This window comes from Mobula birostris, chromosome 8 (assembly GCF_030028105.1).
Source record: "Mobula birostris isolate sMobBir1 chromosome 8, sMobBir1.hap1, whole genome shotgun sequence".
Taxonomy (NCBI): domain Eukaryota; kingdom Metazoa; phylum Chordata; class Chondrichthyes; order Myliobatiformes; family Myliobatidae; genus Mobula; species Mobula birostris.
Genome location: NC_092377.1, coordinates 15,621,471 through 15,640,282, shown reverse-complemented (window position 1 = coordinate 15,640,282; position 18,812 = coordinate 15,621,471). Strand labels below are relative to the sequence as shown.

The following is an 18,812-nucleotide window of genomic DNA, read 5'->3' as shown; positions in this document are numbered from 1 at the left end:
CAGCTATCCTTAAAAATACGTGGAGCGAATATTTACAGAATTTCTGTAACAATAAGCTCAAAATGCCAATAAAAATGGAAACAGTCAAATGTTTAGAGACAGCAGAAGGATTTCACTGACAAGTGGAGCCACTGTCCTCTGATCCAGTTCTAGTAAATGGATACTTAGAGTCAGAGTAATACAGTATGGAAACTGGCCCTTCAGCCCAACTGGTCCATGCAAACCACAGCAACCTTTCTGCTAGTCCCAATTACCCTCATTCAACCCATAACCCTCCAGCCCCTCTCTTCCATGTACAGCACCTATAAAAAGAGTCCCCCCCCCCACCAGGAAGTTTTCATGTTTCATTGTTTTACAACATTGAATCACAGTGGATTTAATTTGGATTTTTTGACACTGATCAACAGACTTTTTCGTGTCAGAAGTGAAAACAGATCTCTAAAAAGTGATCTAAATTAATTACAAATTTAAAACACAAAATAAATGATTGCATAATTATTCACCCCCTTCAAGTCAGTGTTTAGTAGATGCACCTTTGGCAGCAATTACTGCCTTGAGTCTGTGTGGATAGATCTTCAGTTTTGCACAACTGGACACTGCAATTTTTCTCCATTTTTCTTTACAAAACTGCTCAAGCTCTGTCAGATTGCATGGGGATCATGAGTGAACAGCCTCTTTCAAATCCAGCCACAAATTCTCAATTGGATTGAGGTCTGGACTCTGACCTGGCCACTCCAGTGCATGAACTTTGTTGTTTTTAAGCCATTCCTGTGTAGCTTTGGCTTTATGCTTGGGGTAATAGGCCAGTTAGTTTAACATCTGTAGTTGGGAAAATGCTTGAAGCAATCATTAAAGAAGAAATAGGCATTAGGCAGAGGTGCAGCATGGATTCAGCAAAAGCAGATCTTGTTTGCCAAATTTACTGGAGACAGAGTTCTTTGAAGACATAATGAGCACAGTGGATAGAGGGGAACAGATGGACGTTATTTACCTGGATTTCCAGAATGTGGTCAATAAGGTGCTGCTTAAAAGACACCGTAAGACTAGGATGCAGCAGAGAATTGGCAGTGATGTATTAGCATGGATAGAGGATTGGTTAACTGATAGAAACCAGAGAGTTGGGATTCATGGGTGTTATTCATAAATAACGAATAACAGAGGTCTCAACACTGACCCATGGACTGCCCACTAGTCACAGGTCTCCAGTCAGAGAATTGACCTTCAACCACCACCCTTGTTTCAGACTATCATTGCTTTACAGCACTGTAATGTTTAGATCCATAAATGAAGCATTCTGTGGAAATTTTCTGTAGAACCTGCAGAAAGTCCCAATGAGTAAACTGGACTACTTCCATTTTTCCTCAAACAGTAGTTTCCGGACTACTGACTATACAAGCAGCTAGGATCACAATGACATGAGATTAAACACTGACAAAACAACACAACTCTATCATTCATAACACAAACAGGAATGATTCCTACTGAATGCTCTGCACGATACCCGCTATGATTTCAAGATGAGCAAGAATAAAATGGGATTAAGTTGGAATTAAAATCAATGGACGCTTGATGGTTGGCATGAAATTGGTGAAACAAAGGGGCTGTTTCCAATGCAGTGCATTGATCCAAGGATTATATCATTGTTTCAGAATCAAAGTGTGAAAAAATTCCACTCAGTGGATAATAGACCTTTGGAATCCTCTACACTGGTGACTGTAGTACACTTACACCAGATAATTTTTTTGGACTCAATAGAAATCTAGAATTTGATGGTTTTTAGAAAGTAGGTTTTCATGTACTGACCAGCACGGGAGGTTAAATTGATATCAAAGAATCTACTTCTGATCTTTTATGACCAACATCTGCAGCAGAAAATGTAGCAAATAAAAACAAGTTTTGTAAAAGAAACAGAAAATTTGATTATAATGTGGGATGAATTATGCTGATACATAATTACAAATATTTATCTTACACTAGGTGCACATCATTTATCTTCCTCTGTATCTTCCCAACATGGCTTTTTAAAAAATGAAGAACTTTAATCCATATTGTCACCAAGAGATTGTTTAAAAATATATTAGATGAATATAAAAAGAACAAGAGAAAAGTGCTAATTGCTAGGAGGAGAGAAGGCTGCTAAAAGAAGTGGGACATGTCCATCAGCCCTGTGTGCTGTTAAATGGCATTGTACTCATCTTTCACATCTGTGGCTCTAACTGAAAGCAGACAACAGATAATTAATTTTACTATGAGCAGCTCTGCAGGACATAGTGATCATCATCCTGGATCAGTCAGTAGGCAGAGCAAACAGGAATTTAAAGATTCCTCCATAAGTTACTTTTTAAAAATATATTAGTTTCAGTTAGCTTCCACTAACAAACTTCTCTCATGAAATTAATACCACTTGCTCCAATGAACCAATGAAATTATATATTTGCATGAGCAACAAAATCACGTAGTTTATGAACAGTTTCAGTACTTCAACATCAGTTCATTTTAAATAGCACTTGTCATTATATATCAGGCAGGAAATGGTGTTGGATAGGCTGTTGGGTCTGAAGGCTGATAAGTCCCCGGGACCTGATGGTCTGCATCCCAGGGTACTTAAGGAGGTGGCTTTAGAAATCGTGGATGCATTGGTAATCATTTTCCAATGTTCTATAGATTCAGGATCAGTTCCTGTGGATTGGAGGGTGGCTAATGTTGTCCCTCTCTTCAAGAAGGGAGGAAGAGAGAAAACAGGGAATTATAGACCGGTTAGCCTGACGTCGGTGGTGGGAAAGATGCTGGAGTCAATTATAAAAGATGAAATTATGACACATCTGGATAGTAGTAACAGGATCGGTCCGAGTCAGCATGGATTTACGAAGGGGAAATCGTGCTTGACTAATCTTCTGGAATTTTTTGAGGATGTAACTATGAAAATGGACAAGGGAGAGCCAGTGGATGTAGTGTACCTGGACTTTAAGAAAGCCTTTGATGAAGTCCCACATAGGAGATTAGTGGGCAAAATTAGGGCACATGGTATTGGGGGCAGAGTACTGACATGGATTGAAAATTGGCCAGCTGACAGAAAACAAAGAGTAGCGATTAACGGGTCCCTTTCGGAATGGCAGGCGGTGACCAGTGGGGTACCGCAGGGTTCAGTGCTGGGACTGCAGCTGTTTACAATATATATTAATGATTTAGATGAGGGAATTAAAAGTAACATTAGCAAATTTGCCGACGACACAAAGCTGGGTGGCAGTGTGAAATGTGACGAGGATGTTATGAGAATGCAGGGTGACTTGGACAGGCTGTGTGAGTGGGCAGATGCAGTTTAATGTGGATAAATGTGAGGTTATCCACTTTGGTGGTAAGAACGGGAAGGCAGATTATTATCTAAATGGAGTCAAGTTAGGAAAAGGGGAAGCACTACGAGATCTAGGTGTTCTTGTACATCAGTCACTGAAAGCAAGCATGCAAGTACAGCAGGCAGTGAAGAAAGCTAATGGCATGCCGGCCTTCATAACAAGGGGAATTGAGGAGAAGAGCAAAGAGGTCCTTCTGCAGCTGTACAGGGCCCTGGTGAGACCACACCTGGAGTACTGTGTGCAGTTTTCGTCTCCAAATTTGAGGAAGGACATTCTTGCTATTGAGGGAGTGCAGCGTAGGTTCACAAGGTTAATTCCCGGGATGGCGGGACTGTCATATATCGAAAGATTGGAGCGACTGGGCTTGTATACTCCGGAATTTAGAAGGCTGAGAGGGGATCTTATTGAAACATATAAGATTATTAAGGGATTGGACACACTGCAGGCAGGAAGCATGTTTCCGCTAATGGGTGGGTCCAGAACCAGAGGCCACAGTTTAAGAATTAGGGGTAGGCCATTTACAACGGAGTTGAGGAAAAACTTTTTCACCCAGAGAGTGGTGGATATATGGAATGCTCTGCCCCAGAAGGCAGTGGAGGCCAACTCTCTGGATGCTTTCAAAAAAGAGATGGATAGAGCTCTTAAAGATAGTGGAATCAAAGGTTATGGGGATAAGGGAGGAACTGGATACTGACGGTGGATGATCAGCCATGATCACAGTGAATGGTGGTGCTGGCTCGAAGGGCCGAATGGCCTACTCCTGCACCTATTGTCTATTGTCATTACACACATTAGCTGCAATCAAGGTTTAATCTCATTGTTACCAGGAACAAATGTGTGGTTTAAAATATCCCTCAAGGAGTGAATTACCATAATCAGTATTCCTAAGTTCATTAAAGCCTCCCCCTTCACTTATACTTTTAACTTATAGGTGTCTAGAGGTTGCTACCTTGCCAACTAGATGCAAAGAAAGTATGGTATTGTTTACTGGGTACTTTCTATCTAAGTGACAGAAAAATATTTATTTAAATTTGAGACTGGAAACTTGAGAGGTAGAAAAATAAAGTGCCCCATGAAAATCATGAGATGAAAGAGAGACTGGGCAAAACAGACTTGATTCTGTTTTTAAAATAAGTGATAGTCACAAAGTAACATCAAGCTCTCAGTTTTGACTATATTTCCAGGTTTGTTATAGCATACACAAGTACATGTAACATAGCAAATCATCCTTAAGGAGGTATCAATATACACAGACGTATTAGATCAATGTCCAGCCTAATGTTGTACTAATGTCTACAGCTTCTACAAAAACTCAACAGCAAATACAAAAGATGGACACAATCGCTATAAATTTGTAGCTAGATTTCAACCCATAATTATTTTATTTTACATAAGAACATCAGAAATAGGAGCAGGAGTAGGCCATCTGGCCCATCGAGCCTGCTCCGCCATTCAATAAGATCATGGCTGATCTGACCATGGACTCATCTCTATCTACCTGCGTTTTCCCCATAATCCTACTATGCAAAAATCTATCCAACCTTGTCTTCAGTATACTTACTGAGGTAGCCTCCCCTGCCTCTTTGGGCAGAGAATTCCACAGATATTCCCCCGAATCTTAAGGCTATGTCCCCTAGTTCTAGTCTCACCTTTCCTGTCTCTATCTATCCCTTTCATAATTTTATGTATTTCTATAAGATCTCCTCTCATTCTTCTGAATTCCAGCGAGTACAGTCCCAGGCTACTCAATCTTTCCTCATAGTCTAACCCACTCATCTCTGGGATCAACCTGGTGAATCTCCTCTGCACTGCCTCCAAAGACATACATCCTTCCTTGAGTAAGGAGACCAGAACTGCACGCAGTACTCCAGGTGCGGCCTCACCAGTACCCTGTACAGTTACAGCATAACCTCCCTGCCCTTAAATTTAATCCCTCAAGCAATGACAGCCAACATCTCATTTGTCTTCTTGATAGCCTGCTGCACCTGCAAACGAATCTTTTATGATTTATGCACAAGCATTCCTAAGTCCTTCTGCACAGCAGCATGCTACAGTTTTTTTACCATTTAGATAATCTGCTCTTTCATTTTTCCTTCCAAAGTGGATGCCCTCGCATTTACCAACATTGCACTCCACCTGCCAGACTCTTGCCCACTCATTTAACCTATCTACATCTCTCTGCAGACTTCTGCACAATTTGCTTTTCCACTCAATTCAGTATCATCAGCAAACTTAGATACATACACTTAGTCCCCTCTTCCAGATTGTTAATGTATATCATGAACATCGTGGGCCCAGTACCGACCCCTGCAGCACACCGCTGACCACTGATTGCCAACCAGAGTAACACTCATGTATTCCAACTCTCTGCTTTCTATCAGTTAACCAATCCTCTATCTATGCTGATAAATCACCTCCAACTCTATGCATCCTTATCTTATGGATAAATCTTTTATGCAGCACCTTATCGAACGCCTTCTGAAAATCCAGGTAAGTAATGTCCATCTGCCCCCCCCATCCACTACACTCATTATATCCTCAAAGAACTCCAGTAAGTTTGTCAAACAGGACCTGCCTTTGCTAATCCATGCTACGTCTGCCTGATGGATCCATTTCTTTCCAGATGCCTTGTTATTTCTTCTTTAATGATAGCTTCAAACATTTTTCCAACTACAGATGTTAAACTAACTGCCCTATGGTTACCTGCCTTTTGCCTACATCCTTTTTTGAACACTGGTGTGATATTTTCCATCTTCTAATCTGCCACGATCTGCCCAGAGTCCAGAGAATTTTGGTAAATTATGACCAAAGCCTCAACTATAACCTCTGTCATTTCTTTCAGTAACCTGGGATACATTCCATCAGGACCAAGGGACTTATCTATTTTCAGCCCCACAAGTTTGCCCAGCACTACCTCTTTAGTGATAGCTATTGTATACAGGTCCTCACCTCCCATCACATCTTTCTTTGGCATGTTAGATGTGTCCTCAACCATGAAGACCAACTCAAAATAGTCACTCAAAGCCTCTGCCATTTCTTCATTACCCAATATCAATTCCCCCTTCTTATCCTCCAAGGGACAAAGTTCACTTTAGCGACCTTTTTCTGCTTTGTATAATTATAAAAACTTTTACTATCCTTTTTATATTTTGTGCTAGTTTATTTTAATAAACTATCCTCCCTTTCTTTATTGCTCGCTTAGTGGTTGTTTGTTGCTTTCTACAGTTTTCCCAAACTTTGTATTTAGTTTGATGCCTTCTTTTATTTCCTCAGTTATCCAAGGCTGGCTCTCCCCACCCTTCCTGTCTTTGCTTTTAACTGGAATATACTTTTGTTGAACACTGTGAAAAATCTCTTTGAAAGCCGTCCACTGTTCCTCAAAAGTCTCATCATATAACCTGTGTTCCCAGTCTTCACTAGCCAAATCCTTCCTCATCCCATTGTAGTCTCCATTGTCTAGGTATAATACACTGGTTTTCAATTGAACTATTACACCCTCCATTTGTATGAGAAACTCAGTTGTACTGTGATCACTCTCTCTAAGAGGATCCCCAAGATTGCTAATTTTATCTGTATCAATGCACAGGACCAGAATTACTGTTTATACTGTTTACTGATTTTACTGTTATATGGATCAAATTTCACATCCTGAATTGGGCTGTTAATTAATTAATATATAATTAGATTCAAGATCATTTAATGTCATTTTCTGGTCACGTGAAAGGAGAATGAAATAATTTTTACTCCCAATCTGATGTAGCACAAAAACACCCAAAAAGATAAAAAAAAACACAGTAACAATAAAAAATAAATAAATATATAAATACATAAGAATGCTTATTGTGACGGGGTTCTGAATTACCCCTATGAACTGTGCTTGTTTACCCCTATTAACTGTGCTTTTGAAAAGAGAGAGAGAGTTATTTAACATCGATATTCTTTGAAGAGAGAGAGAGAGAGAGAGAGAGAGAGAGAGAGACAGACAGACAGACAGACAGACACGAAGACTAACTGTTGGACTGTCACTTTAAGGCACTGGAAGTAACTTTTGGATTTCTGCTGAGCTGGAGAGAGAGATGGCACCGAGCAGCTCGTAAGTTGCTATGGTAACCGAGGGCAGTTATTTGATGGACAATCGATGTTATGATTTTTCGGCAGCGTGTTGATACTTCCCAAGGACATGGCATGCTTGTACATTTCTTACACAGACAAAGGAAGGAGGAGTTATTTGAGTGACAGTTGATGCTCAGCATGGGAAGATAAAATAGGTGGTGAGATGATAGACTTCTGACACGTTTTGGGACACTGAATGAGCTCTGTTGTGCCCGCAGGAAAAGTGGGTTTTTGTAGGATCGATCAGGCAGATTGATCAGTGGCTCTTGCAGTGAAAAGAAAAGGCAGTGACCGGTGGGGAGCTGTCCATGTGTTCACCCTTGCCTGGGTGATAGCTCCACCACAGAAAACGAGTCCCCTTTGTTCTGATCACAGTCGGTGACTTCTAAAGGATTTTGGAGGACAAGGAGAAGATTGACGGCATCAGCTCACCTGAAGACTCAAATCTCTCCCTCTCTCTCTCTCCACCACTACTCAACTCAATACCACGAACTGAACTGAACTTTACTCACCATCGTAAGACTGTATCTTTTTACCCCTAGACTTGAAGCTTGGTTTATCATATATATTTACACACTTACTGATATACTCACTTATATAAATAATCATAGCTAACCTGTTTGATTTATCTACATTTATATTACTGTATTGCGTAGTTACTAATAAATATTATTATTTAATAGCAATACTGGACTCCAAAGTGTTTTCTATTTCTGCTGGTTCTTTATTCCTGTCATGGGGTACATGACATTATATACACATATTGAGCGAACGCTAGGCTGTACACAGGTGATTGACAAGAAATAATAAAAGTAGTGGTGGGATACTGGGTGGAGATGTTGATCAGCCTTACTACTTAGGATCTAGTGATTCTGATATGTGGATGCTACATAGCCTCCTCCATGATGGAAGTGGGAGAAACAGTCCATGACCAGAGTGGGTGGAATCCTTCATGATGTTACCGGCCCTTTTCCAGCACCTTTCTTTATATATGTCCTTGATGGCGGGTTGGCTGGTGTAGGTGATGTGTTAGGCGACGTGTTAGGCAGTGTGACGACCTGTTGCAGAGCCTTCCTGTCTGCTGTAGTGCAGTTTCCATACCTAGCAGTGATTTGGCATTTACTTTTATATCACGTATATTACAAGATCAAGAACTAATATTCACATCTAAAATGTGCTCATGAAACCTCCAATTATACTGGCAAGTCACCTTACCCTGATCAAGTGCATCTTGAGGGTCCTGAAATCTTACTCTTCTCTTTGACTGTTTCTGTTGTGCCTGTGCGACTTCTTTGCCTGATCTTCCTTTTTTCAGTATGGACACCAGGCCTTCTGGATGGCTGCTCTGTTAGCAAAACAGCAGAATATATCAATGTCTGTACATCACTGAACCACTTCCGATCCATAGTAAAAGATGAGCACTCCACACCAAATCTATATTTCTGCTTAGCCTTCAGGCAAACACATCACCAGCCATAAGTCCCTCATTTTGATCTGCCATGACATTAGTGCTAAATTAAGGGAGTGATGTGTGGTTGGAAGTGCAGTCAATCAGATTAAATTTCAAACCAAGACTCCATTCAGCTGCTGAAGAGAACATGAAAGAGCGGTGTGGTGTTGGGGTCTTTTCCTGGCCCACCTGGCCCACATCCATCTTTCAAATATAAATAATTAGTCTGTCTTATTGATGTTTATAGACCTATTGTGTATTAATTGACTCAACTGAAAGCAACTACACTTCAAAGTGTACCAAAGCAATTTACAGCATTTGCTGGAAATACTATCGGGCGGGGGGGGGGGGGGGAGCAGAAAGTGTCAGAAACATTCAGCAGATGATGCAGCATCCATAGAGAGAGAAGCAGGGTTAATATTTTCAGGAAAATTATCTTTTATATGAAGAACAGAACTGACACATCATGGGCTTTAACAATTAACTCTCTGCCACTGCAGTTTTCCTGCAGGATATACGTGTTGCTTTGTGCTTATTTTGGACTTCAAATGAAATTTTCTGTAAAGTACTTTGGAACATGAAGGCATAAAAAATGCACATTTCTTAACCATCAGAATTCTTGATATATTAGTTAACAACTTAATTCAAATAGAGTATTTACAGTACTTCAATTACCTTGATGGTATAAAGTATTTCAGTATTAAAACTTAGTCTTCTACCCACTGATACTAATGGCATTGGATATAAAATGGTTACGTTGTGTTTCACACTTATATAGAACAATCTGCCAATTACAATCAGTTCAAAGTGGTGGATGCAGCCCAGTCCATTACAGGAAGAGCCCACCCCACCAATGAACACATTGACAAGCAGCGCTTGCAAGGAAGAAAGCAGCATCCATCATCAAGGACCTGCATCATCCAGACATTCTCTCTTCTCACTGCTACCATTGGAAAGGAGGTCCCACACCACGAGGTTCAGGAACAGTTATTACCCTTCAGTCATCATGCTAACTGAACCAATTCCACAACCTGTGAACTCACAAGAACTATACAACATATGTTCTCAGTGTTATTTATTTCTTTATTAAATGTTTTTGTTTTGTATTTGTGCAGTTTGTCTTCTTCTGCATATTAGTTGGTTCTCAGTCTTTGTGTGTAGCTTTTCACTGATTCTATTATATTTTTGTTCTACTGTCAATATCTGCAAGAAAATGAATCTCGGGGTGGTATATGGTGACAATTTCAGTATGAACTTTGATATTAAATTTACAATGAACTTTAATATGTCCCAATTGTTTTACTGAATACAGGATGTGTGTGCTCCATCTTTACCAAATGGTTTCCATTGCAGTCAAAAATATGTCCCAAATGTAGATATTTTGAATGAACATCCCACATTGATATTCAATCAGATTGCAGGTTACTCCTCAGAAAGAAAACTACAATAAACTACACATTCTATTGCTAATTTTATTTAAATAGAGCTAAATAACATATGAATTGCAGAATTTAACACTGCAGCAAAATATCTGGATTTAGGTCTAAATATGTGTTTGATCGCCTTTCCTGACATTGGTAATACAGTGTCTGCAGCTCTGCAATTGTATCTGGTAAGATGGAGAATGGCATGACGCTGGGAAGTTGAGGCACACCAAAAATCCAGCATATCTCTATACATTAATTATTCCATACCCTGTATTTAACTACCCAAACTTCATTGGTAATCCACAAGAGGAATGAATGCTTTTTGTAGGCACTATACATTTAAAAAAAATACAATTTCTAGATTACGTCATTGGGTGAATCTATGGATACAAGAAAACTTACAAGTCACTGAATATCCCTTGGAGTATAGTTAAGTCAATAGAAACATAGAAACATAGAAAATAGGTGCAGGAGTAGGCCATTCGGCCCTTCGAGTCTGCACCACCATTCAGTATGATCATGGCTGATCATCCAACTCAGAACCCTGTACCTGCCTTCTCTCCATACCCCCTGATCCCTTTAGCCACAAGGGCCATATCTAACTCCCTCTTAAATATAGCCAATGAACTGGCCTCAACTGTTTCCTGTGGCAGAGAATTCCACAGATTCACCACTCTCTGTGTGAAGAAGTTTTTCCTAATCTCGGTTCTAAAAGGCTTCCCCTTTATCCTCAAACTGTGACAGCTTGTTCTGGACTTCCCCAACATCGGGAACAATCTTCCTGCATCTAGCCTGTCCAATCCCTTTAGGATTTTATACGTTTCAATAAGATCCCCCCTCAATCTTCTAAATTCCAGCAAATATAAGCCTAGTCGATCCAGTCTTTCATCATATGAAAGTCCTGCCATCCCAGGAATCAATCTGGTGAACCTTCTTTGTACTCCCTCTATGGCAAGGATGTCTTTCCTCAGATTAGGGGACCAAAACTGCACACAATACTCCAGGTGTGGTCTCACCAAGGCCTTGTACAACTGCAGTAGTACCTCCCAGCTCCTGTACTCGAATCCTCTTGCTATGAATGCCAGCATACCATTCGCCTTTTTCACCGCCTGCTGTACCTGCATGCCCACTTTCAATGACTGGTGTATAATGACACCCAGGTCTCGTTGCACCTCCCCTTTTCCTAATCGGCCACCATTCAAATAATCTGCTTTCCTGTTTTTGCCACCAAAGTGGATAACCTCACATTTATCCACATTAAATTGCATCTGCCATGAATTTGACCACTCACCTAACCTATCCAAGTCACCCTGCATCCTCTTTGCATCCTCCTCACAGCTAACACTGCCGCCCAGCTTCGTGTCATCCGCAAACTTGGAGATACTGCATTTAATTCCCTCATCTAAGTCATTAATATATATTGTAAACAACAGGGGTCCCAGCACTGAGCCTTGCGGTACCCTACTAGTCACTGCCTGCCATTCTGAAAAGGTCCCGTTTATTCCCACTCTTTGCTTCCCGTCTGCCAACCAATCCTCTATCCACATCAATACCTTACCCCCAATACCGTGTGCTTTAAGTTTGCACACTAATCTCCTGTGTGCGACCTTGTCAAAAGCCTTTTGAAAATCCAAATATACCACATCCACTGGTTCTCCCCTATCCACTCTACTAGTTACATCCTCAAAAAAGTCTGAGATTCGTCAGACATGATTTTCCTTTCACAAATCCATGCTTTGTCCGATGATTTCACCACTTTCCAAATGTGCTGTTATCACATCTTTGATAACTGACTCTAGCATTTTCTCCACCACCGATGTCAGGCTAACCGGTCTATAATTCCCCGAGAAAAGGAAAGAATATGGTATAGCTGTAAATTTGCTTAAAGCCGGCGGTCCTCAAAAACTGAGTAACCATGCAAGAAGGGGAGTAGCGAGGGAGGCCACCAAGAGACTTATGACAACTCTGGAGGAGTTACAAGCTTTAGTGGCTGATTTGGGAGAGACTGTACATACAACTACTGCTTTATGGGAGAGTGGCAAAGAGAAAGCCACTGTTGAAAAAAGAAGCATGTGCAATCTTGGCTAGAGTTTGCTAGAAGGTATGTGGTAAATTCTGAAGTCAGCAGGGAGAAGGTTCTATGGTCTGATGAAACCAAAATTGAGCTTTTTGGTCAACAGACTAAAAGCTACGTTTGGTGTAAGCCGAACACCGCTCATCCTCAAAACCACACCATCCCTACTGTGAAGCATGGTGGTGGCTGCATCATGCAGTGAGGATGCTTTACTGTAGCAGGCTCTGGAAGCTTGTGAAGGTAGAGGTTAAAATAAATGTAATAAAATACAAAGAGATCCTGGAGGAAAACCTGATGCAGTCTGCAAGAGAACTGCAACTTAGATGATTTGTTTTCTAATAAGACAATGACCCCAACTATAAAGCCCAAAGCTACACAGGAATGGCTTAAAAACAACAAAGTTAATGCGCTGGAGTGGCCAGGTCAGAGTCCAGACCTCAATCCAATTGAGAATTTGTGGCTGGACTTGAAAGAGGCTGTTCACTCATGATCCCCATGCAATCTGACAGAGCTTGAGCAGTTTTGTAAAGAAGAATGGAGCAAAATTGCAGTGTCCAGTTGTGCAAAACTGAAGATCGATCCACACACTCAAAGTAGTAATTGCTGCCAAAGGTGCATCTACTAAACACTGACTTGAAGGGGGTGAATACTTATGCAATCAATTATTTTGTGTTTTATATTTGTAACTAATTTAGATCACTTTGTAGACATCTGTTTTCACTTTGACACAAAAGTGTTTTTCCCGTTGCTCAGTGTAAAAAAAAAGTGGGGGGAGGGGGGACTTTTTATAGGCACTGTAGATTCATCTTTTGTTTCATTTTAATGTCCAAAGCAGTTCAAAAAATAATTCCAGATGCTAGATATCTGAAATTTGTTCTGATTTATTGAGGTAAGAGAAAGAACATCAAAAATGAAAGTCTTATTAAATTTTTTACAGGTACAGGTGATGGACCATCTAGTAGGTTATGCAGTTAGGGAACAGTGACTACAACTCCTTAAGTTTTAAGAAAGGCATAGATAAGGATAAGTATGAACCTTTCAGAAGAGTATTAAATTGGAGCCGGACAAATTACAAGAGCATTTGGGAGGAACTAGCCAGAGCTAATTGGCAACAACTGTTTTTGGGCAAGTCCACGTTTTGAGTGTTTAAAGACCAACTGCATAGAGTACACTACAGGATAGGCATGTTCCAAACATAAAGAAGGACAAGGATGTCAATGTAAGAAAACCTTGGATATGAACACAGGTGATGAATTTAGTCAAGTAGAAAAAGGAAAACTATGTAAAGTTTAGGATGCTAGAATCAAACAAAGCCTGTGAGGATTATAAAGAAGGTAGAACACAAGAAGGGAATTAGAAAAGCCAGGAAGCCAAGAAGGAGGGGGGACTTGCCCTCCCAAATTTTAGATTCTATTATTGGGCAATTAATATTCGATATTTAAAATTTTGGTTACAAGATTTGGACGCATCTTTAAACCCTCATTGGGTAAATCTTGAATCTAATTCATTACAAGGGTTCTCCTTGGGTTCGGTTTTAGGAACTTTACTTCCTTTTACTTCTTTTAAATCATATAAACAAATGAATAACCCAATAGTTAAACATACTTTACGTATATGGTTTCAATTCCGAAGATTTTTTGGGTTTAATCAATTCATTCTAGCAAGTCCCATTATATCAAATTTTCTTTTTCAACCTTCCATGATGGATCAAGCTTACTTTGATTGGAAAACCAAAGGTATAATATCTTTTCGCGATTTATTCTTGGATAACTGTTTTATGTCTTTTGATCAACTCTCTAATCAATATAACTTACCCAGATCTCACTTTTTTAGATATTTACAGATTAGAAACTTTTTAATTACTGTCTCTCCTAATTTTCCACACCCATATCCAATGGACACTTTGGAAAAAATCTTAGACTTAAATCTTTCTCAGAAAGGTGTAATAGCAATTGTATATAATATAATTATGAATTTATGTCCTGATGCCTCTAATAAAATTAAAGCTGACTGGGAAAGAGAACTTGAGATTAATATACCGACTGAAAAATGGGAAAAAATTCTTCAGTTGGTGAATTCATCCTCTGTATGTGCTAAGCATAGGTTGATACAGTTTAAAGTAGTTCACAGGGCTCATATGTCCAAAGATAAACTATCTCGTTATTACTCTTATATTAATCCAATATGTGACAGATGCCAGTCTGAGATTGCTTCTTTAACTCACATGTTTTGGTCATGTCCCTTGTTGGAGAAATATTGGAAAGATATTTTTGATATTATTTCAATGGTCCTAAATATAGACTTACAACCTCATCCAATTACTGCTATCTTTGGATTACCAATGATAGACTCAAATAATTTAACCTCTTCATCACGAAGGATGATTGCATTTCTTACTTTAATAGCAAGAAGGTCCATCTTGTTGAATTGGAAAGAGATCAACCCTCCTACAGTATTTCATTGGTTTTCACAAACTATGGTGTGTCTGAATTTGGAGAAAATTAGAAGTGCAGTTTATGACCCTTCTATTAAGTTTGAAAAAATTTGGAGGCCATTTATTCAGCATTTTCATTTGATGTAATTTGATCATTTCCAAACTGGTTTTATTTCTCTGTACTGTTGTTGGAGGGGAATGGAGGCGTCGACGCTGAGGTTTTCTTCTTTTCCATTTTTAAGTTGTTAGTTTTGCCCAAGTCTTTTAGTTTAGTTTAGCTGTTTTTTTTTCTTTTGGGATGGGTTTTTTTTTCTTTTTTTTGTCTTTTTCCTTTTTTTTTGCTTTATATTATCTGTGATCAGTTCTACATGTATGGGAGTTTTGGTAATTTCCACTATTTGGTTCTGCAATTACTCTTTTTTTAAATGTAACAATACATCTCATATTATCTGTATTATTGCTATGTTTTGTTTCTATATTTTGAAATTAATAAAAAGATTGAAAAAGAAAGAAAAGCCAGGAAGGGCAGTGGAAAGGTCTTGTCAAGTTGGATTAAAGGGAATCTCAAGGTATTCTATACATACATCAAGAGCAAGAGGATAATGAAAGAGAGGGTAGGATGAAAGGGGGTACATTTGCTTAGATGCACAGGATGTGGGCAAGGCCCTTAAATGAGTGCTTTACACCAGTATTTACCAAGGAGAAGGACATGGAGGATTGGGAGATCAGTGCCAAGTGTATCAATATGCCTGGACATAGAGGTTAAGGGGCAGATGGTGTTGGGTATCTTAAAGAGCATTAAGGTGGACAAGTCCCTAGAGCCCGATGGGACATTCCACAGGTTATTGAGAGAAGCAATAAGAGATTGGTGGGTCCTTGACCAACACCTTTATGTTCTCTCTAGCCACAGGTGAGATCCTGGAAGACTAGCAAGTAGCTAACGTTTCATTATTCAAGAAGGTAGTGAGAAATAATCCTGGAAACTATAGACCAGTGAGTCTCATGTCAGTGGTAGGGAAGTTACTTGCAGAAGTCTTAGGGATAGGATTTATGAGCATTTTGAAAATCATGGGCGAATTAGGGAGAGTCAGTATGGCTTTGTGCAGGGCAAGTTATGACTAACTAACTTGATTTCAGGTTTTTTTTTGATGGAGTTACAAGGGTGATTGATGAAAGTAGAGCTGTGCATGTTGCCTATATGGGTTTTAGTAAGGTATTTGACATGGTCATTATCAAGAAGGCTCATCCAGAAGATTAGGATGCATAGGATCCATGGTGAATTGGTCGTTTGGCTTCAGAACTGGTTTGCCCATAGAAGACGGAAGGTAGTAGCTGAAGGAACTTATTCTAGCTGGAGTCTGTGATTAGTGATATTCCACAAGAATCTATACTGGGACCCCTGCTGTTTGTGATGTATATAAATGATCTGGTTGAAAATGTAGTAAGTTGGTAGGTTGTAGATGATACAAAGATTGGTGTTGTGGATAGCATACAAGACTGGCAAAGAATATGGCAGGACATAGATCAGTTGTGCAGCTATATTCAAAGTACATTTATGATCAAAGTATGTATATAGTATACAACCTTGTGATTCATCTTCTTGCAGGCTGCCACAAATCAAAGAAACACAATAGAACCAGTTTTTAAAAAAAACATACAACAAAGACCAACAAACACCCAATGGGTGGAAGAAGAACAAATTGTGCCAACAATAAAAAAAACATTAAAAACCCTATAGAACGTTAACCACAGAGCTCCCGAAAGTGAGTCCCAGCCATAATGCCAGATCAGCACTGAGGCGAGTGAAGCCGGTCCAGCAGTCTGATGGCTCCAGGCCATTGCTATGGAGCCAGTTCGGCACTGAAGCGCTTTACAAAGAACCTTAACAGTGTTGATGAGCAGAAGGATGTTAGGGTCCAAGGTCAGAGTTCCCTGAAAGTGCCTACGCAGTTTGACAGGGTAGTTAAGGCGGCATATGGCATGTTTGCCTTTATTAGTCAGAGTTCAAAAGTCAGTAAGTAATGTGCAACTTTATAGAACTTTAGTGAGGCCACATCTGGAGTATTGCATACAATTCCAGTTGCCCCACTATAAAAAGGGTGTTGAGGCTGCAGAAGAGGTATACTAGGATGCTGCCTGGATTAGTGCACAAGAGCTATAATAAGAGGTTTGACAGACTTAGGCTGTATTCTCTGGAAAGGCGGAAGCTGAGGGGCGAACTGAGAGAGGATTATAAGATTATGAGAGGTATGGAAAGAGTGGACAGAAAGTATCCTTTTCCCAGGGTTGAAATGTCTAATCCCAGACAGCATGTATGTATTTAAGGGGAGACGGTGGAATTTCAAAGGAGATGTGAAGGACTTTCTTTTCCTCCACAGAGTGGTGGGTGTCTCAAATACACGGCCTGGGGTGGTCATAGAGTGAGATGCATTAGGGACTTTTAAGAGACGTTTAGATGAGCATGTGAGGAAAATGGAAGGATATAGACATTGCGGAACTGAACAGATTAATTTAATTGGTTATTTGATTACTAAATTAATTGGCTCAACACAACATTTTGGGCCGGAAGGCCTGTCCTGTGCTGTACTGTTCTATGTTCTATAATAAACCCAATTCCAATTCTGCTTATACAAATTTAAATCAGGGAATTTTATAACAATATAAGCAAGAGTGGATTAATTAATGCAAATTAGAAAGGTTTAGCTATTCTGATTTAAATTAGAATGCACTTAAGGAGATTAGGTATGTCACCAAGGACTCTTACAAATTTCTATAGATGCACCGTTGAGAACATTATGACTGGTTGCATCACAGCCAGGTATGGAGCTTCCAATGCACAGGATTGGAAAAGGTTCCAGAAGAATGTAGGCTCAGCCAGCTCCATCACATGCACAACCCTCCCCACCATCGAGGACATCTTCAAGATGTGCCATCTCAAGGAGGTAGCAAGCATCACAGAAGACTCTCACCATCTAGGGCGTGCTGTCTTTTTGTCATGACCATTGGGGAAGGGGTACAGAAAGCTAAAGATCCACACTCAACTCAGAAACGGCTTCTTCCCTCCATCATCAGATTAATGAATGGCACATGAATTCATGAACACGACCTCATTATTTCTTTGTTACTATTTATTCGGTAATTTATAATAATTTTATGCCTTTGCACGGTACTGCTGCTGCAAAACAACACATTTTACTTCATACAAGACAATGATAATAAGTCCAGTTCTGATTCTGCTCTGAGAGTTGACAGGGATTCCATGGACCAAATGGACTCCCATGTTATAGACAATAGGTGCAGGAGTAGACCATTCGGCCCTTCGAGCCAGCACCTCCATTCACTGTGATCATGGCTGATCATCCACAATCAGTATCCAGTTCCTGCCTTATCCCCATAACCATTGATTCCGTTATCTTTAAGAGCTCGATCCATCTCTTTTTTGAAAGCATCCAGAGACTTGGCCTCCACTGCCTTCTGGGGCAGAGCATTCCATATATCCACCACTCTCTGGGTGAAAACGTTTTTCCTCAACTCCATTCTAAATGGCCTACCCCTAATCCTTAAACTGTGGCCTCTGGTTCTGGACTCACCCATCAGCGGGAACGTGCTTCCTACCTCCAGCGTGTCCAATCCCTTAATAATCTTATATGTTTCAATAAGATCCCCTCTCAGCCTTCTAAATTCCAGACTATACAAGCCCAGTCGCTCCAACCTTTCAACATATGACAGTCCCGCCATCCCGGGAATTAACCTTGTGAACCTACACTGCACTCCCTGAATAGCAAGAATGCCCTTCCTCAAATTTGGAGACCAAAACTGCACACAGTACTCCAGGTGTGGTCTCACCAGGGCTCCGTACAGCTGCAGAAGGACCTCTTTGCTCTTATACTCAATTCCCCTTCTTATGAAGGCCAGCATGCCGTTAGCTTTCTTCACTGCCTGCTGTACTTGCATGCTTGCC

The 18,812-nt window shown here is 40.1% G+C and overlaps 1 protein-coding gene across 7 annotated transcripts in view; it reads right to left on the bottom strand.

Moving 5' to 3' along the window:
- The window catches only part of cnsta (consortin, connexin sorting protein a), a 112,254-nt gene that overhangs the window by 4,001 nt on the left and 89,441 nt on the right, over positions 1-18,812 (bottom strand). For all 7 annotated transcript variants that reach the window (XM_072264819.1, XM_072264818.1, XM_072264822.1 and 4 more), the window contains one exon: positions 8,682-8,811. In XM_072264819.1, coding sequence (XP_072120920.1) covers positions 8,682-8,811 — 130 coding nt within the window. The remainder of the gene's footprint in view (positions 1-8,681; positions 8,812-18,812) is intronic.